This window comes from Anopheles arabiensis, chromosome 3 (genome assembly GCF_016920715.1).
Source record: "Anopheles arabiensis isolate DONGOLA chromosome 3, AaraD3, whole genome shotgun sequence".
In the NCBI taxonomy this organism is placed as follows: Eukaryota; Metazoa; Arthropoda; class Insecta; order Diptera; family Culicidae; genus Anopheles; species Anopheles arabiensis.
In genome coordinates this window covers 49,685,775-49,712,367 of record NC_053518.1, presented here as the reverse complement: position 1 = coordinate 49,712,367, position 26,593 = coordinate 49,685,775, and the positions used below count along the sequence as shown (strand labels likewise).

Sequence of the window (26,593 nt, the reverse complement as noted above, 5' to 3'; positions counted from 1 at the left end):
ACAGTTTAACATTTTACGCACTTGGCAATGTGAGCATGGCATGGCGACACGGTTTAACTTATATTAACATACATAATTAGCAGCGATTACTGAAAAGGCAAGAATGGATCACACGTTATCAAATCAAAATCTCAACATAAGAATCATATTTTGACAATTATTTTTGCCACCTCAAAATTATCACTTTGCCCTAGCTAATTAATGCAAGGCCCGACAGAAACAATTCACAACCGGATTGTCCTCCATAACAAGGAATTAATATCCGGGAGCGAGTTACAAAATAAGTTTCGGAAGCCTTATAGGCAGGCCAGAACGCGTAGGTTGTAACATTCAAAAGAAGAAGTAAAAGAAGGAGAAGCACGAGGTAATTCATGGCAAATTATTAATAATTTTTAACAAATCTTAGTTCAGGATAGGAGAGTATTTCATTAACAGGTGCACGATTTAGACAAAAAAAAAATAACGTAGGTACAAACCATCAGCTCGATCAGTTCTCAAGCTCTTCCTTTGAACTAATTAATAAATAGTTTGTTTGATTTTAAGCACAGGAAATAGCTTTATTTTAAATAATTGTTTCAATGTTTACATAAGATTTCAATGTGAACAATAGTGATTAATTATAAATAGTTACGTTTGATCACAACGAGCTAGTTGAATATTGATACCGCAGACTAAATAAACTTTATAGTTAATATTTATTTATTATATGACTGATCTACTCTTCTAGCTAGTAGTCAAGGTGTCTCAATCTTAAGAGACATTTTATTATATTTTTAACAGATGTTTGAATTATCAGCTGTTCACAAATGCTCTTGGTAGTGGGAATATTCACACGTTTGCTGAAAGACTAACATAGTAAAAATATCAGCTGCAGGAGGTCATTATAATAAGCGTGTTGCATCCAATGAAACCATTGCCATCTTCCATAATGTCACGAAAAACAGTTATTACGAGGTGCTTTTTCGTTTCTGGACACCTGATATGTAGATCCCTGCACACTCAATTATCTATTATTGATAGTACTGTTTATATAGTTCGTGTAGATTGTGTGCGTAGTACGAATGTTATGTCCAATCTTGCTGGATCAAGGTGTGATTAGAGCGTCTGATCAGCATAATATCCATACCAGTGCTCCAAGCTGTATCGCGGCGAAGATCAGCAATGTAATTTTGGTCGATCGCGTTTGGTAACATCGAATAATTCAGTCCGTTCAGTGTATCGCTTGTGTCGAGCATCACCTACAAATAGAAGATAAATTACTATACGGTCAAAAACGCAATGTTACTTTATTTAAATAATTCACAGTACATGATGAATGATAGTTAACAGACAACGCAAACCACGAAATAACAAAAGCTGCATATTTTGTTACTAATATGTTTTCTACTTGTTTGTTTCTATAATCCATGATATAAAAGAATACATGTCTTAAACGATTAAGATTTTTAGAAATGGTTCAAGTTTCTTTCGATTTTAAAGTACTATATGTGTTTTTAAGATGTTATAAGTGGTATGCCCTTTTTATGCTGTTTATTATTTAACAGCCAAATTGGGAGATCCATATAAACGGAACGATGGTTAAAATTAATTAAGGATGAAGAGCTCCAACGTCTATTTATTAGAAAGATTCAACAAGCGTTAAGTAATGACACCAAAACATATTCTAGGGAAAGATATTGGTGTTATATGGATTATACGGAAGGTATCGTGTACGTATGATGAAGGTACCGATTTATATAAAATGTATGCTTCTCAATTAAGAGCTGCCGCATTCATACTGAAGACGAATTAATACTATCAATTCTGTTTGCTTAGGACCTTTCGTGGTTGGTTCAGCACTGAGCTCGAACAGGAGTACAACAATACTTCAAATACTAACAGTATACCGACCCACAACAATACTTCAACTCAAAAGATAAAAAATATGTACACGGGACAACTGTGCCAATTCATTTGAAAGCTCCCTTATAGATTCATTGTGTAATTGTGTATTAGACAGTTGATGTTATTTTTATGAAATGTATTGTGTAAACTGCAGTGAACCTTAACTACGCCTTTTTAACTACAAACTACAGTATGACTCGTACCTTTAAAAGCGTATTAGGGTTAGCATGTTTCTCCATCGCTGCAACTGAGTTGACTGTTTTATTTTGGGATAGGATTTCATTTTGGAGCTCATAGTGCTCAGTGTTTGCCTTTCTAGATCTAAACTAAACGCATCTCGAGGAAGCAACGCCAGTATGGTTAGTTGGATGGGCTGCATGCATTATTAGTGGCAAAACGATACGATTAGTACTACGAACTACAGCATATCTGTGAGTGTGTTATGCATCATCGCTGCAGTACCATTTAGTATCGACGGAAGAAGTAGTCATGTTGTTGTTATTGGTTGGGTCCATTGGAACGACAGTCGTTCCATCGACCAGCGGCTCAGGCTGTTGCTGAGGCGGTACTGAGTGTGGTGTTGTTGGAGGTTGGTTAGCAGAATGGTTAGCATAGGCTTTTGGCTGGTGTTTGCCACTGTAAGTGTTGTTGTTACCACCGCTGGAATCGGAGGGTTGCAGTTGCTTCGATTTATTAAGCGCAACGTGCGATGTGATAGGTTTTGCGATCGTGCGCGAAACGTTGTCGATTGCTGGCTCCAGGATCGGTTCACCACACGATTGTGGCGGTGGCTCGCAAGGAACCGAATGTGTTTGGTTGGGATTAGCGTTAGTGGATGTAGCGGAGCTCGCATTGATAGAACTACTAGTATTATTCAACTCACTACTACTTATAGAGGCACCGATGGAGCCGGATTTTGACAGGTTGACCATATTAAAGTTACCCGCAGAGTCAATATAATCGTAGGACGGCGATCCATTGCCACTGGCAACGTGAGGATCATCGTTGCCACTGATGGAATTATTATTGTAAGACGTACCCCACATCAGAACGGTCTGGCGCTGCGGCTCGTTGTGGCGGATAGGCGACGAGGAAGCGGCCGGTGATTTTACGCCGCCCAATTTGTGTTCCTCCGTCCCATCACCGTTCCGATGGCGATGAGTGGGATGCGAATGAGGATGCGTGTGCGGATGCAGCTGCTGAATATCCTGATGATGTTGCACAGCTTGGTGATGTTGGTGATGGTGGTGGTGAGCATTATGGTGGGAGGCTTGATGATGGGTACCGGGATGGTGGTGTTGTGTGCTGTGCGGCCCATGATGCGCCTGGCTGCCATGGTGTGCGTGACGATCGATTGAATCTTTGGTCGGTGTGGCGTTACCATCTACCGTACAGCAAGGATCGACCAGCTCCTCGGATGAGTGTGGGGAAATACTTTTAACAGTCTGGTGGCACGAGCCTTTGGGAACATGAGGGGATCGAGGATCGGTACCGACTGCAGCTGCAGCAAAGCCACTAACCAGATATGGTGCTTCGCTTGTGGCACATCCACTAGCTGCATCCGGTTGTTGCGACGATTCGGCACTGGCCGGGTGCGATTGGCCTGACTCGCCGGGTGGACCGTAGCTCTTTGTCCCCTCATGCCATCGCATGGTGTCCTCTTTAGTGATTCCATAACTGTCGTACGGAATAAGCCCGTTAGTAGGAACAAAGGTGGATGCACTAGTGCTGGTATGATACTCGGGATAGTAGCCACTTACACCTTGCAGCCGATACTGGTGGAAAAGATTATCGGGCATCGGGTAAAAATTCGACGAGTGAACCGGCCCGGTCATATACACGTTGTCTGGCGCAGTGCCGGGAAAGTGTGCTGCAGGCGAATACACACTATTAATGCTGTTGGAATAGGCAGCTGCAGCCACAGCGGCTGCCGCGGCCGCCGTACCTGGCGGTCCACCAGGAATGTAATCCACTACGGACACACTAGGCGAAACCTGCACACAAAACAATCAAACGGGAGTATTAGCTTATTATTGACTAGTTCACCATCAAAAAAGGTCTTTCTATCTCTTATCCATTCTGCAGGAATTATCAAACATTCGCATCAATTGTGGCAATTCTCAAACTCTCTCGACGTTAAGAGCTCAATTGAAATACAGTAAACGTAGCAATATTGGGCAAAAGCAAAAGTATGTAGCTTTCTTCCTACCTGTTCGGCAGCACATTGGTTCGGTAGCTTGCGCTTGTGGCGACAGGTGGAGAGAAAATCGCGCAGCTGTGTTTTATAACGCCGATTGGCACGTTGCTGAGATGTGGTCGGCGAACTGGGCGCGCTGCTATTATTTGAGCTTACTATACTCAACTGTTCCGACTCGAAATAGGTCGAAGAGATGCCAGCATCCAAATAGCTAACCTGTCACGGAGTTTAACAAATAAATACGTAGTAGAGTGCATATTTTGCCTTAAATATCTGAATCCTATTCTGTATTGCACATACTTTAAAATCCATCGTGCGTTTGCCGAGTAAATCCCGCCCTTCTTCCTCCATCAGCTGACGATGGGTACAGATGACAAAGTCAGGCTTGGAATTTTTATACACCAGCCTAGAGCTTGTTTGCAGCCATTGCCATGCACCATCCTTCTTCTGATACCGATAGGCGATCATTCCCGAGGCTCCCGTTTTTAGTACTGAAATAACCCAAATGTAAAAGGTTTTAAAGTGTAATGCGTGCTCTTGTCGATTAATCGTTTCATACTCACGTTCCTGATGAGCGCTTGCCACGTAAGCTAAGTCATCGTAGTGCACCAAATCGTATCCTCCCATGTTTGCCAGCTCGGAATCGGAATATCCCAGAGTATTTTTCCCTCTATAAATTAAAGCAAAACAGCAAAAACACGGTCATATATCACATGTTCTCTTGCACTTAATCAGTTTGTTAATACATACTTGTGATCCATAGAAACAAGCGAAAAGTCTAGCTTATGCTTGGACTTAAACATATTCTCTTTCGGTGGAATCTCTAGTAAGCTGGGAGGCCCAAATGGTGTACAAAATGCAAACAGAGCAAGTGGAGGCTCTTCATTCTTTTTATTTTGTCCATGTAGTATCTTCACCCGGCCACGTATATCCAAGCGCTGTCAGAATTAAATGTTTAAGCGTTTTAAAAATTCGTACCGCAACCAGACAGCGTGATACGAGTGATAAAAAGTGGAACAAAAAAAAACATACCAGAAAGCCGGAAGTATTGTCTAACAAACAGCGAAATCGAACGGTAAAGCTTCGCTCCAAAAGCTTATCCTTTTCAGGCACTAAAGCTTCGGACAGCTGAATACCGGATAGATCAGCTGGCAGGAAGGAGTTCCACAACAGTTGTTTCTGCAGCTCTTCACGGTCTTCAGAATGTACCAGCTCGTATACGGATTGATGGATGATATCGGACTGCATGGGAAGTAAAGAGTAAACAAGAATGTTAAATTTGCACACTTACATATGAGTAGAAGGGGTGGGTTACTTTTTATGTTTTATTATAACTTTAGAGTTTCAACAGAACACGATAAATTTATCGATTAAGTTACCAACAAGTATAGATGAGCAAGCCCGTTAACTCCATCTTGATTGATCTTACATCTTTTCAAGGATCTGATTTGATCTGATCTGACCTTTTCTTCAAAATACACCCTTTGCATCATCAGCTCAGTGATCACTTCATATTATTGTACAATATCTTATTATTTAATAAGTTATTTAATATCTTATTAATAATTTACAGTTTTTAAGTTTACTGTAACAAAACTATTTTAAGTATTTTTACCTGATGAAATCCTAGGTAGCTTTCTATGGTGTGTGTTGCAAAGAATACTTCTCCCTCACAGGTGAGAATCATAATGAAACCATTAAGTGCCTGAAAAAGTAAAAAAAAAAACAAACGCTTGGTTGTGATCATTTATAGTTTTCATGCATCGTTGATCATTGTCGTCCGTCTATTTGCAAATCAGCTGTAATGGTAATGTGAACAATTAGGTGTTAGATGTTTAAAAAATCAATGTAAATACAGTACGAAAACACTCAAAAAACCTATCTTGCATCAGGGGTTTTTTTTTTTTTACATTTTAAACAGTGCCCAAAAGTAGGAAACTTTTTGTATGTCCAACGAGTTTAGTGCTACCAGAAAAACTCTATAATTCATACCACGAGTTCATCAGAGTGACTAGTTCACACGAAATCCCAGAATTGTACAAGTGAAGAAGCTTCAACGCGATCGGCTGTTAACGCATCGGCAGAGAAACAGGTTTTCAATCAGGTGTGCTATTAAATAACGATTACTCAGAAGTAGAAAAGATACTGTAAAGCATTATACTGAGACATCAGCACGTTGTCTCACATGTTTCTTCCCCTTTCCCTTTCATGAGCTGATATTTCTTTAATTACAGTATTGGGACCTAACTCGTCCCGCCGGAAGCGATACTCTGTTGGATGGTTCGGTTGGTGATCCGTCGCAACTTTTCGCTGCTATCATAATTATGATGGTCAGTTTCTCAGTTGGTTGTTGGAAGATTCAGTTGAAGCTAACCGGACTTGAGATATAGCTGCTTTCCCAACACGTGAAATAAACACAATTTTTAACATTAAGGCAAGGTCAAATCATTGATTTTGTTTGCTGTTGTGAACTTTAACATTGCCAAAACAGTTGTTTTGAAATACGTTGGAATATATTAAAACCTTAAGCCTCAATATAGCTCACATTTCGAATCGGATTATTTCAACAACGTTTAATAGGAGAGCTTTCCCACATGAACTTGTCGTATTAAAGTGATAGAGTAACAACAAACTTAATTACTATTATTTTACTATACCTGCAAAAACATGTCGCTGTCCACTATAAAGCTATGATCATAGGAAGTAAAATCTCGCGCCCGATAGCTTTCCTCTGAAACGGAGTGTGGCATCAATCCATTTTCACCCTTTTCTTTGTGCATCACCACTGTAAGTAGCAAATGAAATAATGAACAAATGAAACATATTGAATACCGTTGTATTGCTGTAAATAAATATTGGAGTTTCGGAAGGTATCTTATGTATATTATAAGCATTCAAATGATCGCCCTATTATTGTTCATATGAATTGTAGACAAAAGTTTTCTGAATGATTATATAAAATTTGAAATAGCTGTATTATTTTAAATACAAGTGTGACATTGAAACAAAATACTCCTTATAATCAGATCAAGAACCAAAAAGATATGCATTGGTCAACCATGAAGTTATGAAATATTACAATTGGTCCGTATCGACTCGTTCTAATGTCGGAAAAAACATAAATAATGCCTAGGGAAGCTAGGCAAACGAAGACTGAGGTCCCTCACTATCTATGTATAAATGTTTGCCTCTAAGGCGTATTTTTTTACTGTAACGCACCCATATATGTCCCTAAGTAAAAAATGTTACTACTATTGTATGAATCATGATTAATTTACAAGGTATTTTAGCAGTTTTATAGCATAATAACTGGTAATCACAATAATACTACAAAAAGTGTGTAATTTGATTGTTTACAAAAAAAAGAATTCTAAAGCCATTGTTTACACCTGGAAATACATGCCACTTTTTTCACTTCATTTAAACTTCCAAAATTGACATAAAATTGTTGATATTTTAAATACTGTCAATGAAATTATTGACTGCTTAACTTAAATTCATTTTTTAACACATAGTTTCAGAAATTAAGTAAAATTTTATAATTAAAGCGTTTATTTATAGTCTATAATTGATGCCTTAGAGTCAAAAATTGTGACACGCTGTTCAAAACAGGTACCTTAAAGACAAAAATAGGTGAGTTAGAGCAACAATTTAGCGGCAACGACAATATCAAAGATCTTCAAAGTTTCGATGGTTTGATAAAAAAAAGATGATGGTTAGAAAAAAACAACATCAAGCTTGTAGCGATTTTCCTTTCAAGCAGTTCCGTACTAAAAGGTTATATTCCCTAATGGTATTTCTTTTTGGTAAATGTAATCAAATATAAATTGCAAATACTTAGAACAATGACTAAAGTAAGATAAACTTTGAGCAATGACTAAGGTACGAGACTCGCTTTTATTATTTTCCCGACAATTTTCACTCATTTCGAAAATGTATCACCGTGTTTTACAATCGTAAAAAAAAACGTCTAAAAGAATAAAACACTGATTTTAGTTTGTTTTATTTTTTGGTGGTAAATAATATTTCATTCATACAGTTGCAAAAATATAAAATTTCATGTAAGCAACTAATAAGCTAATTTTTGTAAATTGGTGTTGATGAGTTTATTACATTTCATCTTTGATATTAAGCCTAAGTAGTTGGACATAAGCTGTCATGTCCTAAAATATGAGCTGCACAAATGAAAAAACAGAGTGATTGTAAGGATGAAATGTTTTTTTCTCATCATGATTTAATATTTATGAGTCTTCTTCTCGATAGTATTGGCTTAATGACTCTTTAATGCATTCCTCTAATCTAGGATTCTCTATCGTAGTAGACTCTATCTATAACTAACCTTATTTCGTTTCATCTTTTAAAGGATTAGCCCTATACGATATCACTTATTTAGGTTCTTTTATTGTTATTTTTCACAATCATCAACCAATTGACCATGCAATACAAAGTGGAGGTTAAATAAATACAAGCTTCAATCAATCATTTCTTATAGCATGATCAAACTTTTTTACCCTCTGTAACTAAGCATACCTTACAATTTGAAGGATAATTATGTTATTTTGTATTATACCAACTGTACTTACCTTGAAAATAGCTTTTAATCCTCAAATAGCTCACCGACAGCCGAAGAATGCTTAATCTGTCCAGCTTACTCAATATGTTTTGCTCAAATGGAAGTAACGAAGCCAAAAGATCTAGCTCTGCGTTTAGCCGCTCCCGGTGTCTTTTGGAAGGATTGCTTTTCGTGATGCCCTCTTTTGGTGTAGTCTTGATACTGTGAATAAAGCGAATGATAAAAAAAACACACACGTTTGAGCATAATTATTTCCAATGGTGACAAAACGAAAACATTTTCTGCACAATTAGACCGACAGAAGATGTGCTGTGTAGAGTGTGAATTCACAAATACGTATTGGGGTGCTGATTCGGCTCACTTATTGGATCGCTTTTCGCCCGTGTGGCTGTCTCTTGGATTTACCATACCCGATATGAAGACAAAATCTTACCATCCGCAGAGTGAAGGTGTTAAATCTGCCTCACGTGTGAGCGAATGGGGTTTCGTTCGTTTAGTTCTTTTTCGTTTTGTTAGTTGTTTTTCCATTTCACAAATATCCTGGCCATTGTACGACAGGCTCAGAAAGGTGTTTTTTATGCGATGGTGGTAAAACCATGTGTGTCACCTCGTGTAGAACAGATGTATGAGAGTAATTATCAACTCAAAAAAAAGCACCCGCTAAGGTTTTTGCGACATTCGTGTAGATGCAAAAACCGTCGAAAGTCATGGATGATTGCACAGTGTGCACTGTGCGCTTTAACAGTGCGTCAGAATTGTTGTGTGATCGGTAAAGCAAGCCATCGAGATGTCCATCGTAAGTTATTTGGTTTAAGCGTTTTTTTGTTCAAACCTCCCAAGGGTTCTGATTAGTTTACTTACAATATTTAGATTGATTGAATTCAATGACTGACTGTTCACGCAATAAAACCTTGAGGTTTTATTCGCTTCAAACCCGATTTATTCCTTGTCTATTGTACACTTGGTAAAACCAAATTGTATTGTGACCAACGCTGTTGCTCATTGTGAGGCACGTCCGCAGCGATGGCAAATAAAGAGAGGGTGTAAAGGTAGCTCTCAACAGAATCAAATACAAGAAATCTTCACCTTTTATTAAGACTAATGGCAAAACAAACTTGCAGTCCCATTCTTTACTTCTCGCGTAATCTCGCGATAGGTCTGCTAAATAAAGAGTCACAAGGAGCATGCCTGCATCCGTGTCACCTTGCAGACATACACACACAAACACATATACCATCTATGCTCCCTGCACATTCGCAAGCGGGAAGTGGGATGTTATCGGGTAGCAATCGAACTCGCCATTCGTAAAACAACGAACAGTGGTAGAATGTGGTAGCAACTAAAAATTAAATCAACTTCCTTCGAACGCCTTCCGAGCGTGCGGACCACATGCTTGCCACCACCATCGTGTGTAATTCAGAAGACTGGATGACGACGACAACTACGACGATTCGGTTAGCATTCTCCAGGTGGAGGTGTTGAATTAATCATAAGCCAAACAGCATCCAACGCGGTAGCAGCACACAGCACACAGCAGCATCAGCCAAAGATCGTGGGGAACGGTTTATTTAAATTTAATTGCCAAAAAGGGCTGGCATAGGTCTCTTTTAAGGCCGTTTGATTAAGCGTCGCATTTGTTTATGTATGCAAACATATGCACGAGCCTGGCCGTGGAGCAGATATTTTAAATGGTGACAGATCAATCGAAATTCCACAAATTCTCACTCAATTCCCAAACAAGATAGCACTTTGTTAAGGTCAAATCGCTTCCAATGCATTCAGAACGGGTGCAAAAATTAATGCATTAACCAGTCGTTGCACCGGCCGATAAGATATACGCCAACAGATTTTTGTTTTATAGGGCAAATGAGGGATATGGACACAATAGTTTCACATTAAGCTACTCCCCCGATGGTGGATTTGCCAATTGTAAAGGTGCTACATTACACGTCGCCCTGACAGGATGATATTTCTGTGTTAATACTGGAGAAAAAATCTTCGTCATTGCTTCTCCTTTGACGTAAGCCAAGTGCGATTATGCCTGTCAAAAACGGCTTCTTATGATTATAGAAATAGAAACGGTGATGGAAGATGGTCTGGATGAGAATCGATACGATCCAACTTTGTAGAAGCCGATCGAGCCACGGCAATAACTACATGATATGGAAGTGGAAATAAGCTTCCAATCTAAATATATTCACTAAAACGCCTGCAACGGTCGTTGCTCATTGAGTTGCTATTGCAAACAATTACCTGCCAGCAATGTGATACAATCTCATAATGAAGCCGGCGAACGCAAACCATAAGCAATTATCTATAAAATCATTAGTGCAGCATACCCTCCACAGCGGCTAAAGGCTTTGTGGTCGTAGTTTTATGATAAAATGTCCATACCATACTTTGAACGCACGGCATCTAGTCGGTCCCAAGCCTCGTGTTAGTGTATAAAACTCCATATGAATGCCAATAAAGCAGGATGAAACGGGGAGGCTTGCGGGGGAAAAACATTCAGCACATATTTAATTTACTTTAAGCACATTCGTTATGCTCGTGTGGTTAAATGGGGTGAAATGTTTTATTCATAAATGAGTGAAGTGCACATACAAGTGTATCAGCTGCAGCTTTCATTGTTGAAACTGAAGCTGCAATAGGACAAACGGCACAAACTGCGGCCCTTTCCCTCGATTGAGTTTGATAACATTCACCAGCCTGAAGAGCGAGATACACTATCATTATCCTTCGAGATGTGTATTGGCTTTCATAACCATCGTTCTTTCGCATGTACACAGACGCGCATTAAACACTCACACCTTGCTGAACATGTTGATCAACGTCCCAGACACCTGCACTCTTCATTAGAACTTATATTCGTACACTGAACACACTGGACAGGTGAAAAATGGCAAAAGCTAAGTAATGGTGCAACATCATAACATCGACCAGTATGTGGATATTTCCTTTTTTGAATAAAACTGCTCTGTTTGTCAAGCAAATTATTTTTAAATAGTTCTATATCAACCGTAAAGCCTTGGCTATAGGTAAAATAACAATACTGGGTAGATGAAAAGAGTTAACGTTAAATTGTTTCGTTAACCTTCCATTAGTCTTAATAATCATTATTAGATTATAGCTATTTCAGTTTCGTACTCCTTTTAGTTTAATTTCCTTTTTTAGGAATCATCCCCCCGCATGCATAACTGCAACAATGGCATATGTTTTTTGCGCTTTAGACGCTCGACCAGACAAATGTCTGCAATTCAAGGGCACAGCAGTCTGTCGCTCTACCAAATGTTCAATGAAATGAAACATCCCAAAGTTCGTTGGTTGGTTCGCTGGAAAACAGCTTTCCAGGTAGCAAGTCCGTAGTCTTATATACAATAAATGCTCGAAAAGATAATTATTAACAGTGAAACGGCACCTCACCCAGCTGCTATCTGTAGCATTCTGCGAATGCACCATTCGATCGTAAAGAGCTTCCACCCGGAACACGGACCGCTGCATGTTATTGCAAATGGTATCGTGGATGCGTTCGTGTGTTGATCGGTTCCTTTGGCACGTGAACGAAATGTGACTGATCGTTTGCTTTCACCTTCGATCGAATGTCTGTTTTTACTCCAGACAGCGCTGTTTCGTATGCCATTGCCACTGCAAATTGCATGGCATACGGTCAGTTATAATTAAGAAGCAAATGATTTAGCTTAGCAGAATGATAGCACATAGTTCATGTAAGAGGTCATCCCCATTGACGCCGCCCCCATTGAATAAGTGATCATTCAAAGGTCACATTTTATGTGCAGTTCAATTTCAGTTACTGATGGTCTGCCGCGGCACATGTTTAACGAAAATGTCAATGAATGAAGACGATATCAATTTTCCATCCGTGAACACGCTAATAAACCACGGTAATGAGCCATGAAACATGTCATCCACTCCGCTAAATACTGCCAATACCACTCGTAAACTAAAAACAGATCGTTGAGGATATTTGATTCCAACACAGGTCGGGTGCTAATCAATACATCAATAAATAACTTTCACGAATCACGAACTGCATTCTAATGGCCGATTATCACACAACAGCGAATAATTAGTCGCGTCGGATCTCAATAACAACTCATGATGACCGGGGGAGAGGGAGGGGGGATAAACACAGAAGAGCACAAAATAAATGGCAAGCGCTTGCCTTACTCCGTGTTCTGCGTAGCTGAATGTGTACGGCTCGGATGTTCATCGATGAAAATATGATATCCTTTTGAAGGCAGCATATTTATGTCTGTGAAAAATCAATTAATAACACATGTTTCACTCTTCCCGCCTATTCCTGCCAACCTTCAGAACAAGGATCCCCAATTCCGAGGGTCGAAGTTGCTGAGAAAATCCGACAAATCAACCACATGATAGTTCACGATCATGGATCTGTTCTAACACGATCTCTTAAGCGTGTTTATAGTATCGTTTGATATGTTTCCAGGATTGCTTGTTGGTTTCAAAAAACGGTGAGTTGGTTGATAGATCGTTACTGAGCGAAGGGCTATTCCGGACCGTGGACACTTTTGCAGATCGTTCTTGACCAACCATAGTCAGCTGGTGGTACCATTTTGGTAATGAGGTTATTTTTCCCTACGCTCCAGCGAACCATCGAGTTCATTCAAATGGAACAGAAAACCAAGGGGATCTTTTGAAGTTCCGTTAAGCACGCGGACTTGCGTTTACTTAATTTATTTCCTGCCATTCTGCTTCTCTACCACCGCATCCGCTAGGATGCAAGGTCGACAAGGTGAGTGACCTGCACCAGTATGAGCTGTTAGTCCCGCTGTAGATTTACCTGTCGTTTGGAACGATTCCTACTACCTAGCACGACTGCTGGCCTCTGCTACTCTTTATTCTGCCTCTTGCTGCGGTGCCGTGTGCATCCTTTTGCTCGTTATCCTACGCCATATATCTAATATCCATTTAGGTTTGGTGCTCGGAGCAGCGGACAATGAGGCTGGCGGGAAAGGTGTTCCGAAAAGGATATTGCACTATTTGCGTGTATTTTTATTGCTATGAAACCATGATTAGGGAAAACAACGAAAACATCGGGGGCCGAAAGTTCACCGGCAAAGGATATGGGCTCGGCTTTGTACCCTATCCTTCGTTTTTGTTTTGTTCTTTTCTCTGTTCCGCTTTGTTTAAGGTCCATGATACACGCGGCGTCCTGTGCGCTCCCTTCCACTGACACTCTCTTCAGCGATAGTGCCACACCATTTTCGCTTTTACCGAGGGACAGCGAAAACAGACAGTGCGGCACGGTGGACGATGGGTGTCCCACCTACCCCAAAACCCGTAAATGGAAACAACCGATCCCGAAAACGAGAAAAACAGAAAACAAAGGTTATGAGTCACGCGCGTTTTTAATAACTTACACTGGCCGCCTGACGCAGTGCCTTTGCCGCACGTCACGCGTTCGACCAAGCGAGGGCGTTTTACACTGTTGCTAGAATGCTACTAGCTCTCGACGCTCGAAATGGCAGGAAGCATATGTTTCTGATCCAGCTTGATTCACATTGAAAGTAACTCGCTGTAGAGTGGTATAGTTGGTCCTTTATCGTATTTTGTGCCCTTTTGTTTAGTTTTGCTTTGTGGTTTACGGGGCGACGGGTGAACTAACTCCCCCAACCAACTAATCAGCTATCTCAGTGAAAAGTGGGAAATTCGGTACCAATGGTACAGGTAACCAACGTACGCACGGTCCGTTTGACAAATGCTATGAGAGGCGAAAACTTTCCTATACTCTACAAACAGAAGGAAACACTACAACATGCTACATCCTTGACGGATGTCGATACCACTGATCATTTGATACCGAGCTAAATCGTATCAGAGGAAGGGATGCGATCACAATTGGAACGTATCTTTTGCCAAAACGGCACAAACATATATAGACACAATTGAATGACTGCAACAACTATCAATGAGCGGAAAATGATACCCATTATCTATGTTTTGATACACGTTTGAGGACGTCGCACCGACCTTGCGGTGAGGGATGATATAACATCTATACAATGGTCAATGAGAATGCAATGACGCAAAACGACCCTTCCGGTTTCCTGCTGGTATTGATTCACCTTGCGTCGATTATATGAATCACGTGACTTCGATTTAAAAAGGAAGCATTAGAAATTAACGGCATACGTTTCCTCGTTAGTCCCTAAGGAATTCTCAAATATCTACTGTTCAGAAAGGTTGTATATAGGTTTAAGTAGTTGTTTTCATTCGTCACTGACAAAAGCAGCTAAATTCAATCAACCAGTCCAATATGTTTCATCATGTTTTGTAAATATTTAACGGCGTGATGCTTGCTAGCAAATAAACTAAGCTAACAAAATACAACGAAGTTCTAATGTATGTTCGTGAATCCAAAATTGACGTACATTATTTAGTACCTGATTCTAAAAAGGTATAAAATTTGCTTGCATATTTTGGGGAAATTAAAAAATTAAGAAAAAACACGTTACTTATTCAGTATATGTTTCCTAATTTTGCTTTTACGTAGGGTAGAAAGATCATTCTTAATAGATCATCTCTCTAGTATTGGTAATTTTTAGACAAATGTGGAATATCTAGGCGCTTATTACCATCATGCACATACTTTTTATCCACGTGTTAACCAATGAAAAGAAGAGAAACTACTCAGCTTTACATGTGGATAAATATTAAAATAGCAATATCGAAACATACAGCAGAGTAGAGAAACCGATCTTGTTTGTAATTATTTAATAAGGTAGTTTAGCGTACAGGCCTTACCAAACAGTGCAATTGTAGTAAATGATCAATAATGTAGCAAACAAATGAAGATGAATGATGGGAGCAAGTGTGCTCGTAACCATAGCTACAAACGCCTCACCTTTAAAATGTTGCTACGAAGCATTCCAATCTAACGTCCGATTCTGAGGTTCTATTCCACATAACTTCTACTGTCTGCTGTGCAATGCTTGAGCAATGATTCTTCTTACGAGCACTATTGTCTAGACAAAGTGAAAAGCTGCCTGGCCGCTGCTGCTGAAAATTTGCAGCATTATGCCACGGCCCTGTCCTGAATCATACACACGCTCACAGCGTTCTTTCCGTTTAATATGATCGCGTGCATCACGTGTGCTTGCGTTTGCCATTGTTAGCGGGGGAAATATCTCCTTCAGTCGGTACCGGCAAGCAAAATGTTGAACAGATCCCAGAGTAACCTTCCCAGCCGGTGCGAAATGTATAGAAATAAAGAAGTTAAGTAAAGTTTCGGAATAAATTAATTATACGATCCGTTGAATTTATAATAAAGGAGCAAATATTATCATAATCTGCTGCCTCAATTCGTGTGCAATAAGACCTTCTCAATTAAACAGCGTTGAGTTGAGTAAAATAAGTTTGTATTATTCATCGTATAGCATTTCTGTAAGTGCAAAACAGTTCCTAGCACTGCTTCATTACGTTGAGCAGTAAAACGATACGCAATCGATATTGAATTTCTATACATGTAAATCCAGAAAACGAATGAATATATTGCTAAACAAATGAAAGCAACAACAAAACAAATACTCTACGAGCTTCGCTAACTAATGCCACATTCCGTCGCTCGGCGTGAGGCGCTTCAGCCAGTGTCTGCACAGTAGTAGTTTAATTTATGTTAACGAAACAATCAACCGCTGTTGCTGCGGACGAAAGGACGAAAAGGTAGCTGCAACAGCCCGTACAATGGCACCAAGAACAAATAAACAAATTATAATGAATCCACTACCTAGGATTCCACAATCAAACCGGCGTACACGGCGTTGATGATGCGCTGAGGCTGCAGAAATCTCTGCATTTGCCGTTTTGGGAGGTGCTGAACAACACACAAAAAAAAATGCACGGAATTCAGCGCGTCCCAGAAGCACACACACTCTGCGGCAACCTACCAAGCGCCTGGGGCGGGAAGAAAGCAGAGAATTAAACAAACAACAACATCCCTTTTGCTGCGCTGTGCCCCGTGGTATCCCGGCGTTCATGATAAACGAGTTTGTGTTTAGTAACATTTTATTCCAGTAGTAAAACTTGCAACAGAAATTGGGCTTTTGCAGTACCTCTCTCCAGCCCGAATCATCGCTTCATGCTAGCCGCGTTAAGAGAAACTTGAATCGAGGCAGAGAGCATAAAATTTGACTTGTCATGGGTACACGCGAGAACCAATATATATATATATATGCATTTTTTGTGGCTTCTAGCTCCCCGGCGTGTGAGGTATCCTAAAAGGCAAATATTAAAATTTTTACCAACAACCAAACGCAAGGCACAGACCCTGGACGCATTGCACGCGTCTGCCCCATAACACTCTCTTCCCTTCTATCGCTTAACAAATTATTCGCGGTAGAATTGAACGGAACAAGCGGGAAAAAATATTACTAGCACAACATATCGATGCGGCGCTCCGGGGAACTGGACATCCGAAGCGCACAATCAAATCCCAAGTAGACTGTGGGAGTTGTGGGGTTGAAGCGGTAGGATGTGCGAATGTAGCGATCGGTGGGGATGCATCGATCGGTTCTCGTTGTCTTGTAGTAAGTTGGTGTTTCCACAGATTTCAAATATGACGAAGATTCTGCTTTTTAGCTGTGTACATGCTCCACAGGACGTATTCACTGCAACGGGGTACAATGGGTGCCGGTTAAGCTACAGCGGTTTAAAGCTAAGCAACAAATTGTTTTAACACTTCATATGAACTTTGAACAACGGTGAGTACGGCGAAAATATTAGAGGATCACTTTTTGCAAAAAAGCAGCGTAAAAATAGTATGAAGTGTATATATCGTACAAGTGTCAAAGTTATAATATATCAAGGAAAATAATAAAATGCTCATGACCTGTCCAATTTCACAGAGTTTTTCGAACTCCGAGGGTGAGACCGCGGATTTTGATCCCACGAAATGTACACTTACTCCAGTAACTGGGGACTGGGTTGGTTTTCAGACGGTGTGCCGCAATGGTGGCATTGACTCACAACGAATCGCATAAGTGTCCAGCGGTCTTTGGTTGAAGTCAAAACCATGCAAACCTTGCTGCAATATTCATATTTTATTTATAACATGTGTCAGTAGCTAGTATTAAAAGTAGTTAAAGAGGACCACCCCCCCACCCCACTTTCCATTAATGTTTAAACTATTGAGTGGACTCATCGATGCTCCATACTTGTTGTCTTCGTTAATTTTTTCGTACAGAGCAAAATTTTAAGACCCCCACAAATTTAAACTATTGACCAACGCTCTCGTCTCTTCTGCGCTAACAATCGCTAACAATAGCTATGTATGACAAAAACTATCAATGATTGTGAACTGAACTATCAGTGTTGTCGATCTGTCCTTTAGTCTATCTACGAGTTCTGCGTGATTTCTCGTGACGCAATTATTAGACTTATTATTAGACTTATTAGATTATTAGAATTATTAGACTATATAAATAAATAAAAAGCCTTCTGAAATACCGGAAAGGATCTACCGATCAAAAAAAGACCTAAGAAAAATAAGTTCTTAAGATTTAAACAAGTCGTTAGAAAGTTTTGTTATGAGTGTGTTTAGCCAGATAAATTTAAGGTTTCGTTTGGAGGTATTACAAAGTCTCTAAAGTTGCAACAACTTTAAAATGTTCTTAAGAAGGCATTCCTCCTGAATGAAAAACAAAAAAAAAATATTAGATTATCTGTTAAAACTAACATTATCATCAAAACATTAGATTTTAATAACCCTATAAATGTAATCTTTCTTTGTGAGACACATATGTTTTTTTTTGTGAGACATTTATGAACGCTTCACCGTATGTAATCGTTTCGATGATTTTGTGTGACATTCTGAAGCATAAGAACTCAAATCGTGAAAAATATTATAAAAATAAATCTATTAATCTGATTTTGGATATTTTTTACGAAAGACATCGCAAAATTTGTCATATGTCATATAAACTTGTGTACTTGTAATTTTTACTTCTGGTTGTGTTTTTGACAAGTGTTGCTTTTTACAAGTTTTTTATCTGCCCAAGTTCTTATATGATTTTTGTAAAATATTGATTTAATAACAAAATTTAATAAATAAAAAGTTGTTTGTATATTCAAGAAGCGGATCTAAATATCTAAATCTAAATCTATCTACATATCTAAATTGTAATGCATGTTCTAATGCCATGTTTAGATTGCAAATTAGTCGACCTCAACAGCGGCAATACTAACAAATTACGTTCTACCGGTATATAATGTGTGGTCGTACTGTTTAAGTTGTCAAAAAAAAAAATCTTGCAGATCTTTAAAACATATTTGGTAGTCAAATTAGTAGCAAATTGACAGTTATGTTAAAATTTATTATAGGCGTAAATTTAACATCTCCCTATGCATAAATCTTCTGCATAACTCTGAGAACATCGATAGAAAGATTCCGAGGTAGGATTTCAACCTCATATGAGTAGAAGCATAATTGATGAGTCGCTGAAATGACGCGTTAAATGCAGCTGCATGATTTTCTTATGTTTTAAATTTTAAAACATGCTTTATATTAACTTTGGGCTTGTAGATCTTTATAATTTTAGTATTTACATGTTTCTATCCGGTTCATTCAAAATTCGATGACAGTGTTTGAATAAGCAAATCAATGTGCATTTTTTTTAAATTCCTACCATTAATTGACACATCCATTCTCTTTCTACACGCTTTCCTTGTTTGACCCTTCATTCGTTCGTTTGTGAATTCGTTTGCTGTTTTCCGTTTGCTGCATGTAGCGGTTTAGGCGCACAAATGAATTGATTGCATTGAAAATATTATATCACTGTGAAATATTACGTAAATTCAGGCATGATTAACCTGTTACCGGTGTGCACATTATCCACCCGATGAGATATTATAAATTGAGTTTTCAATTTAGTATTTACGTTTCCCAGAGCAAAAACCAACACCTACCGTATTTTCGCCAGAAGGACAACACATGATCATAATATTTTTGCTCTACACATGGCAACGGGCACAAAAAGCACGAACAACAAAAAAAAAACAACTTAAATCTTACACAAACGTGGCCATAACCGGTTATCGATCGATCAATTGAGGCCCTAGAGGTTATTCGTACAATAATGAACAAGTGCCTGACAAACTGAGATGCTTAAAGTGGTGCATTACCGGCGTTCTCATCGGTAGAAGACCGGGACAATTTAACAAGCCTATGCGGGGTTAGTATCCATTCGATTAAATGCTACTTTTTAACATTTAAACTCTCACATACACCACACAAATGTCCAAATATGTAAACGAGAACGAGAAATAAGAAAATTCATTTAATTCTTTTTTTATGTTTAGAACAAATCGTCTAAATAGGCCGCAGATTAGAATTTAATTCAAATCTAGAACAATACAAGAATATTTCCGCAATAGTTTTACGATCGATAAAAAAAGTTAATTTATGTAATTTAAAACAAGAACAAAAACAGGTAAAAAGCGTACAGCTTAGCACGAACTTCTTTCAAATAATTCAATATACAATTTGCCTGATGCTACTTTAACTAAACAAACATTAAATATCGTGAGCCTTGCACATGTAAAGTGTTCCTTATTTAAAAAAACGGCAATCTTTTCAACCTTGAGCGTAAGTAAAGAGTGGGCGTAAGATGGGCTATCTTACTGGCCACAGTAAATGACCGAAGCACACGAAGAAAGAAGTGAGTCGCAACAACTGCAAGGGTCAAAGAATTTTTTGACGTTCGCTCGGTATAATCGTAGCATATAATCCGACCTCAAGATCCTTTTAAATCCATTCTATATAGATGCAGTCAAACTGTCTGTCTCGGTACGTTTGGAAGGAAAGTATGGTGCCAAACACGTCGCCAAAGCCGACACCAACATTTTTACTTCACCTTACATTGAAAGAGTTGCTGGCTTCCTGATATCGGCAAACGATCATCGCAAAAAAACAGCGCTCACATTCTACTAGCTTCTCTCTGTTTTGACGAGTTTTGGTGCAGCGGCCAGTACTGAAATGTGTATAGTTTATGTGTACTTGTAATTTATCATCTATTATTAATCGCTTGGGCAACGATACGAAAGAAGTACCACTCGAGGGGCTTTTCGAATGAGGTCGAGGAAGGAAAACGGCGAATATGCTTTCGTCTTAAACCCAAATAAAGCACATACACTAAGATACACACATACACACATATCCCGCTACACATTTTAAGATAAGTTTTGCTGCAAGCCAGTTTACTGTTTATTTTGTGTTCATTAGATTTGAAGATATTGCCGAACTATGTAATTGACGTTGGAGTTCAGCTGGCAAAGTTCACCAACAAACTTGACCTGCATTGTACGAACAGAGAATGAAGTTTTTCTTTCCTAACGGTTGCAATAACGGGAGCTGGTGGAACATTGTTATATCGCAAATTGCTTCTTTTATTTTAAAATATTAACCATTTCGTGTTGTTTTATTTTAAGCAATACTAACATTATCAGGAGCTGAATAAACCACTCGGTACATATCCGACGGACGAATTAGATTCCCATACGCATCCGTCTTTTAATCGCAAGTTCCGGTTAGGCGGTACGTATAAGTTCTGAAAGCCTGTATCGACCAGTATAACTACTTATATCACTTGAGAAGATAAGAAGATGAAAACTTCACCTGGATTGTGTTTCAGTTTGTACACAACATTTGCTATTTGCTGGAAGACGTTAGAAAACAATCCAAAACTGCAGATATATTATCTGCATTATCGATATTATCACAAAAAAGACAAAAAGAAATATTTCAATATTATAAAGAACAACCTTTTTCTCTATTGGCACGGTTAAGCACGTCCTGATAAGGCCAAGTTGTTAACCGTTGTCATGTTTGCTCGGACCTTGGTTGCTTCTTTTATGCTTATCTTACCCGTAAACGTATTTTAGAATTACATAAAACGATGGAAAATTTATGTGATAACTCCATTTATGATAATTATATGTGATGAATCGTTTACTTAAATCTTTTTTTTCTATTTAGTTTGATGCAACATAAACATACCGTTACAAAAACATTTATGATTCTAATACAGTGATAAAATGAACATCGTTAGTACATAGTATTAACATGTGAATAAAAATGCCGAAAATTAAACACGAACTTCCAATTTAAAATATTATAATAAAATATAATAAAATGCCGGTCTCGTAGTACAGTCGTCAACTCGTACGACTTAACAACATGCCCGTCATGGGTTCAATCCCCAAATAGATCGCGCCGCGCCATACGTAGGACTGACTATCCTGCTATGGGGGGGAATCAATTAGTCACTGGAAGCCAAGCCCACAAGTGGGTACAGGCAGGCCTTGACCGACATCGGTTGTTGAGCCAAAGAAAAAAAAAAAAAAAAAAAAAAATAAAAAAAATAAAAAAAAAAAAATAAAATATAATATAACATAATAAAATACATGCTAAAATATAATATATTATAATATAATATAATATTATATAATATAATATAATACATGAAATTTAATGAAATCTGTAAACCAAATGCGGCAATTGTACAAATTTTGTAATACAATACTATATTGCGGCAATGGGTGATAACATTGCAAAGAATTTATTAATTTTAATGAAGTGTTCTAGTTTATTTCAACTGGTTTCTTCTCGCAATACAATTGACAGGTCTTACGACTAAACAACTAGCCCGTCACGGGTTCATGCCTCGCATGGATCGAGTCAACAATTAACAGGATTGACTACCCTGCATTGCTTAAAATCAAATACAAATACAAAATCAAGTAACTCTTATAGGAGTCCTAGACTAACAACAGCTTTTGCGCAAAATAAGAAAAAGAAGCTAATATAATCGTCCTTTAATTGTTTATTGGAAATTCAAACTGCTAGCCAAAACTAATTAAAATTATGTTTTTGAGAGAACAGCATTGGTATCAGTGCCAATCAGCCAATTAGTATCAGTCAATTTATACCGATTTGAACATTAATTTTGAAATTGCACATGCGGTACGTTAAATTTTCATTATTCAACTGTTTTATCATCTTAAAATAATCAAACCATAACTTTCGTATTATAAGCTACCATTAAATTACATATAATTATATTCTACACTCACGAAAGTTCTTGTAAAACAAGTTAGATTCCAAAGCTACAGCGAACAACGTTACTCCAGAATTAAATTTAAACACTAATATGATTTTAACATCTTACTGAAGAGTTTGAAGTTAAGTTAGTTAGAGAAACTGTTAAAATAAAGTAAACAGTGAGTTTTCGACAGGATTGTGCAAATATATCTTGATGTGTTTTCCTCTTTTTTCCCCGTTCCGTTTGTTCTCTCTAGGATACTTTAGTACGCCAGGTTTGGTTTGTTGTTTCGAAAAAAAAACATATGTAACACCTAAAATTTCATCCATCTCTGCACCTGATCTCCGACCGATCGCTCCAACTTACATCCTGCGCTAAAATTCGCTGCACTGTTTCTGAAGAACGGTGAGTTGATATCAACATTCTTTTGATTATATTCAAATATCTTATCAGCGCATGGTTTCAAACCATCGTAATCGAGGTCTTTTTATATATGTTTTAAATTGGTTTTACAGATTTAAGGAAAAAATGATAATGATAATTAATGTAATAAAAACAAAATATGTATAAAAACAAATGTCAATTATTTTCATTGACAAGCTCACAAAAAATCGATAAAATTTGGCACCTATCCGATATTGCAAACTGGTCCGTCAACCTAATGAGTTGACACATCGCTAGTAGATGGTTTCTTTAAAGGATCGATTAGAGGAAAGCGTTTGGAGAAAATCCCCGTTTTTTTTAAATCACAAAAATATCAAAAGTATGTTAAGAAAAATTTTGGATTTCGTTTTGTATGAAAAACACTCTCCTTATCCTCAACACATTTAGTGAGATTCGGTACATTATTTAATGTAATGTTAGCTATGTTTACGTTGACAATACGACCCACTGCTCTTACTATGGGTGTAGGTACAGATATAACCAACAACATAACACTTTTGAGGTCATCATACTAGTAAGCACAAAAAAATAAGAGCGACCGTCATTTATTTTTCGACGAGGAGCATGCAGATCGTCTTATTTTTTCTCAAGAGTTCACTCTACTGCACGGTATGCAGTAACGTTGATTTACTAAGAAGCCAGAATTACCGAGCCAGGCATAAATGTGTACAAAAAACGCAACCGTTCTTGTTCCAGGAATCGTTTCATCTATACCTGTCTACCCTGCAGAACGCCGGCAGACATTACGGTTGCAGTGGAAATTTGCATAAATGATCGTCAATTTTGCAGCTTCCAAAATTGTTGCCTAAAATAGGGCAAACATTCGGACAGGCAATAATTGTATGGTTTGCTTAGGCACTGGTATCAGCAAGATGTAGGAAGTTCATCATCGCCATGACGATAACAATTCTTCACTCGCACCTGCGCAAAATAAGAAATCGAAACATTCTTCTTGTTGGAGCATGTAGATAAAGTTTTCGATACAGGACAATATAACAATACTTATTTTCTTCTTATTTGACCCAACAAACGTAGTCGTTTTTTACATAGTACACTAATGGGTTAAGTTAGACGAGATTTATTGATTACCCATAGCATGATAATCAGTCTGACGTATGAAAGGCATGGTCCAAACGGGGTTAGAACTAATGACGGACATATTTTTAAGTCGTATGAGTTGGCGACTACACCGTGACGCCGACCCACGTAAGTTAAACACTTGACTATCTTCCAAAGATGTCAAGTTTCCATTTCCTGGAGCATACCTTTTGCCATTGCGACGCCTCCTTTTGGTGGCATAAACTGTTCCCAGCTGACTCATTTTCATTCCTGAGGATCTCAAGGTTTAGTGGCCGGAAACACTAACGACTTTAGTTGTATACTTGAAATGTTTCATCAAAATTCACAGCACAAGCTTTCACTTTATTCCATTTTTTAGACTAATATTTCATTTCGTTGAACATTTGCACTTTAAAATCGACAATCTTACGATATTTACACAATTGCACTGTAAAACAACTGTAAATTGACAACATTTTAATTCATAATATTTCACTCAAATCAATTTGATGATCAAAATACGCGATCGGCACTGATTAGCTTTGTATAATAATTCCACATTTTGCCACATTAAGCAATGAGCAGATTGCTTCTGCAATCGTTCAAACAAAAACACTCTACACTAAGTTATTAACCGTTTTACGATGTTTTTCTTCAATTCACGAGCAAACTCGACCGCACACTATCGAATGTAGACACATAATGCTGGAACGAGTACATAAGTCAAAAGGAGCAAGCATAGAATTTTCGTTGCACTGCGTTGGGTAAAGCGGAGAGGAATATAAATAAGAAGCTTTCTATAGTACCGCCCCTTTCTGGTGGGGAGAGTCTAATCAGTATGTTTCTTTGGTAGCAAATGTGTGCACAAAGAGTTTGTGTATTCGTGTTTTGGTGATTTCAACAAGTGCGAAAATAACGTGAGGTTATAGTTTTGTTTTCCTCGTATAAATAAAACGCAAGAAAATAATGCATTTCATTTCAAAATCGATAAATGTTGACCAGTGCATCTCACCCACTATCTTATTCGAGGCTACTTTATTCGAGCAGTTTCGCACATACAGCAGCACTTGCAGAATGCGGTACAATCTTTTCTTTTTTTCGTTTAATTGTGATTGAATATGGTTTGGATGGATATTTGGATGAATGTTTTAAATTACGCTAATGACTACGAAACGTATTATGAGAATATTACGTTGGGAAGGCGGTATATAACTTATGCGTTAAAACTCATTTGACAGATCTTATCTTGGCAGGTGAAAAGAAATTGTACATGATCGTAGTGGTTCAACTGTCGGAAGAATTTAACTCTCAGAGTGCTCAATAAAAGTTGAATAGAACCCAATTTGTATTTACTTAAACCCCCGTTTTCAGAAAGCAAGAACATGGCTCGATTAGCACGACTTAACTGCATGGGCCTGTCATGGGTTCAAGTCCGATATGGACCATGCGTTCTCCATACGTGTACGACTGACTATCGTTTAATTCACAAAACAACAAAATCTGACATATTTTCAACGGTTTTAAACATTCAAATTAATTCTAAAATAACATTTTTTGCACAATGGAACGGCAAGGAATATATATACTCAATTAAAAAAAACTTAACAATTACATCTTATACATATTTTTTTTCAAAGTACTTCTTTTTGCTAATTTAAATCCATTTAATAACGACTTAATTTATTTCTAGTGATTTTTTCTTGCATTACTTACATTATTTATACGTATGTGTAACTTCCATATCCCACTGTGAGGTTCATCTATTTATTCGAGCACTCTCAAACAGCTAAATGGGCGGAGCTACAATTCACTCCAGACCGGCTTGTACAATGGAGATAACTTGTTTCTATGACCCTTCAGCGAACTGAAATACGAAATATTTTCAAATAAATTCTTTTGCCATACCCTTAACACTTGCAATTGTGCTATCCTACGTAAGACAGGCACATGTTGATTTTATAGAAGCCATGGTTGTACCATAGTTGTATCATGTCATCTTCATCCACAGCCTTTACCCTAACAGCGCAACCAATGGAAAAAGAGCCAGTAACAATATTATTCTGCTAAAATAATCCATTGCAGAATGGTTATCATTGGCGAGACATGCGCAAATATTTTCAATGATTCGTGGGTGTACGATACACGGGTAGTGCCGCACATGTACATAGGGCAGCAAAAATGGGGTGTTTTCTTTTCTTTTTCGACCTGTGAACCAGTCTTCCCATCACATAGAGCAAATTCGATCGCGTGTTACTTGAGCTTGGAATCGGAGCTCGCATTGAACTATATTTAATTCTATCAACGTTTATATAAAATGTTCCCCATTCACCACACTCAAACGCTTTTGTTTGAAAC

At 38.1% G+C, this 26,593-nt stretch overlaps 1 protein-coding gene across 3 annotated transcripts; it reads right to left on the bottom strand.

The window, feature by feature from the left end:
- Nucleotides 1-525: 525 nt before the first annotated feature.
- Nucleotides 526-24,969, bottom strand: LOC120904736 (protein single-minded-like). Of its 3 annotated transcripts, none has more exons than XM_040314993.1 (10): nt 24,445-24,948; nt 8,665-8,855; nt 6,739-6,866; nt 5,697-5,786; nt 5,114-5,323; nt 4,832-5,019; nt 4,382-4,751; nt 4,094-4,297; nt 2,924-3,878; nt 526-1,238 (listed from the first exon to the last, which is right to left on the bottom strand). In XM_040314993.1, exons 1-10 carry the CDS (start codon nt 24,504-24,506, stop codon nt 1,156-1,158), a joined length of 2,481 nt encoding a protein of 826 aa, XP_040170927.1. In that variant the 5' UTR covers nt 24,507-24,948; the 3' UTR covers nt 526-1,155. The 3 variants fall into 3 exon arrangements, with proteins under 3 accessions (XP_040170927.1, XP_040170925.1, XP_040170926.1); XM_040314991.1 differs by lacking the exon at nt 526-1,238 and having other exon boundaries at nt 2,154-3,878; nt 24,445-24,697; nt 24,874-24,969; XM_040314992.1 differs by lacking the exon at nt 526-1,238 and having other exon boundaries at nt 2,154-3,878; nt 4,382-4,572; nt 4,645-4,751.
- Between the last annotated feature and the right edge of the window lie 1,624 nt (nt 24,970-26,593).

Excerpts from the sequence above, each read along its gene's own strand:
- LOC120904736 (XM_040314991.1), bottom strand. The coding sequence starts at position 24,506 with ATGAAAATGAGTCAGCTGGGAACAGTTTATGCCACCAAAAGGAGGCGT. Across the intron at positions 8,856-24,444 it reads AGGCGTCGCAATGGCAAAAG|TATCAAGACTACACCAAAAG; the intron begins GTATGCTCCAGG and ends CTTTATTCACAG. Across the intron at positions 3,879-4,093 it reads ACCAATGTGCTGCCGAACAG|GTTTCGCCTAGTGTGTCCGT; the intron begins GTAGGAAGAAAG and ends TTTTGTGTGCAG.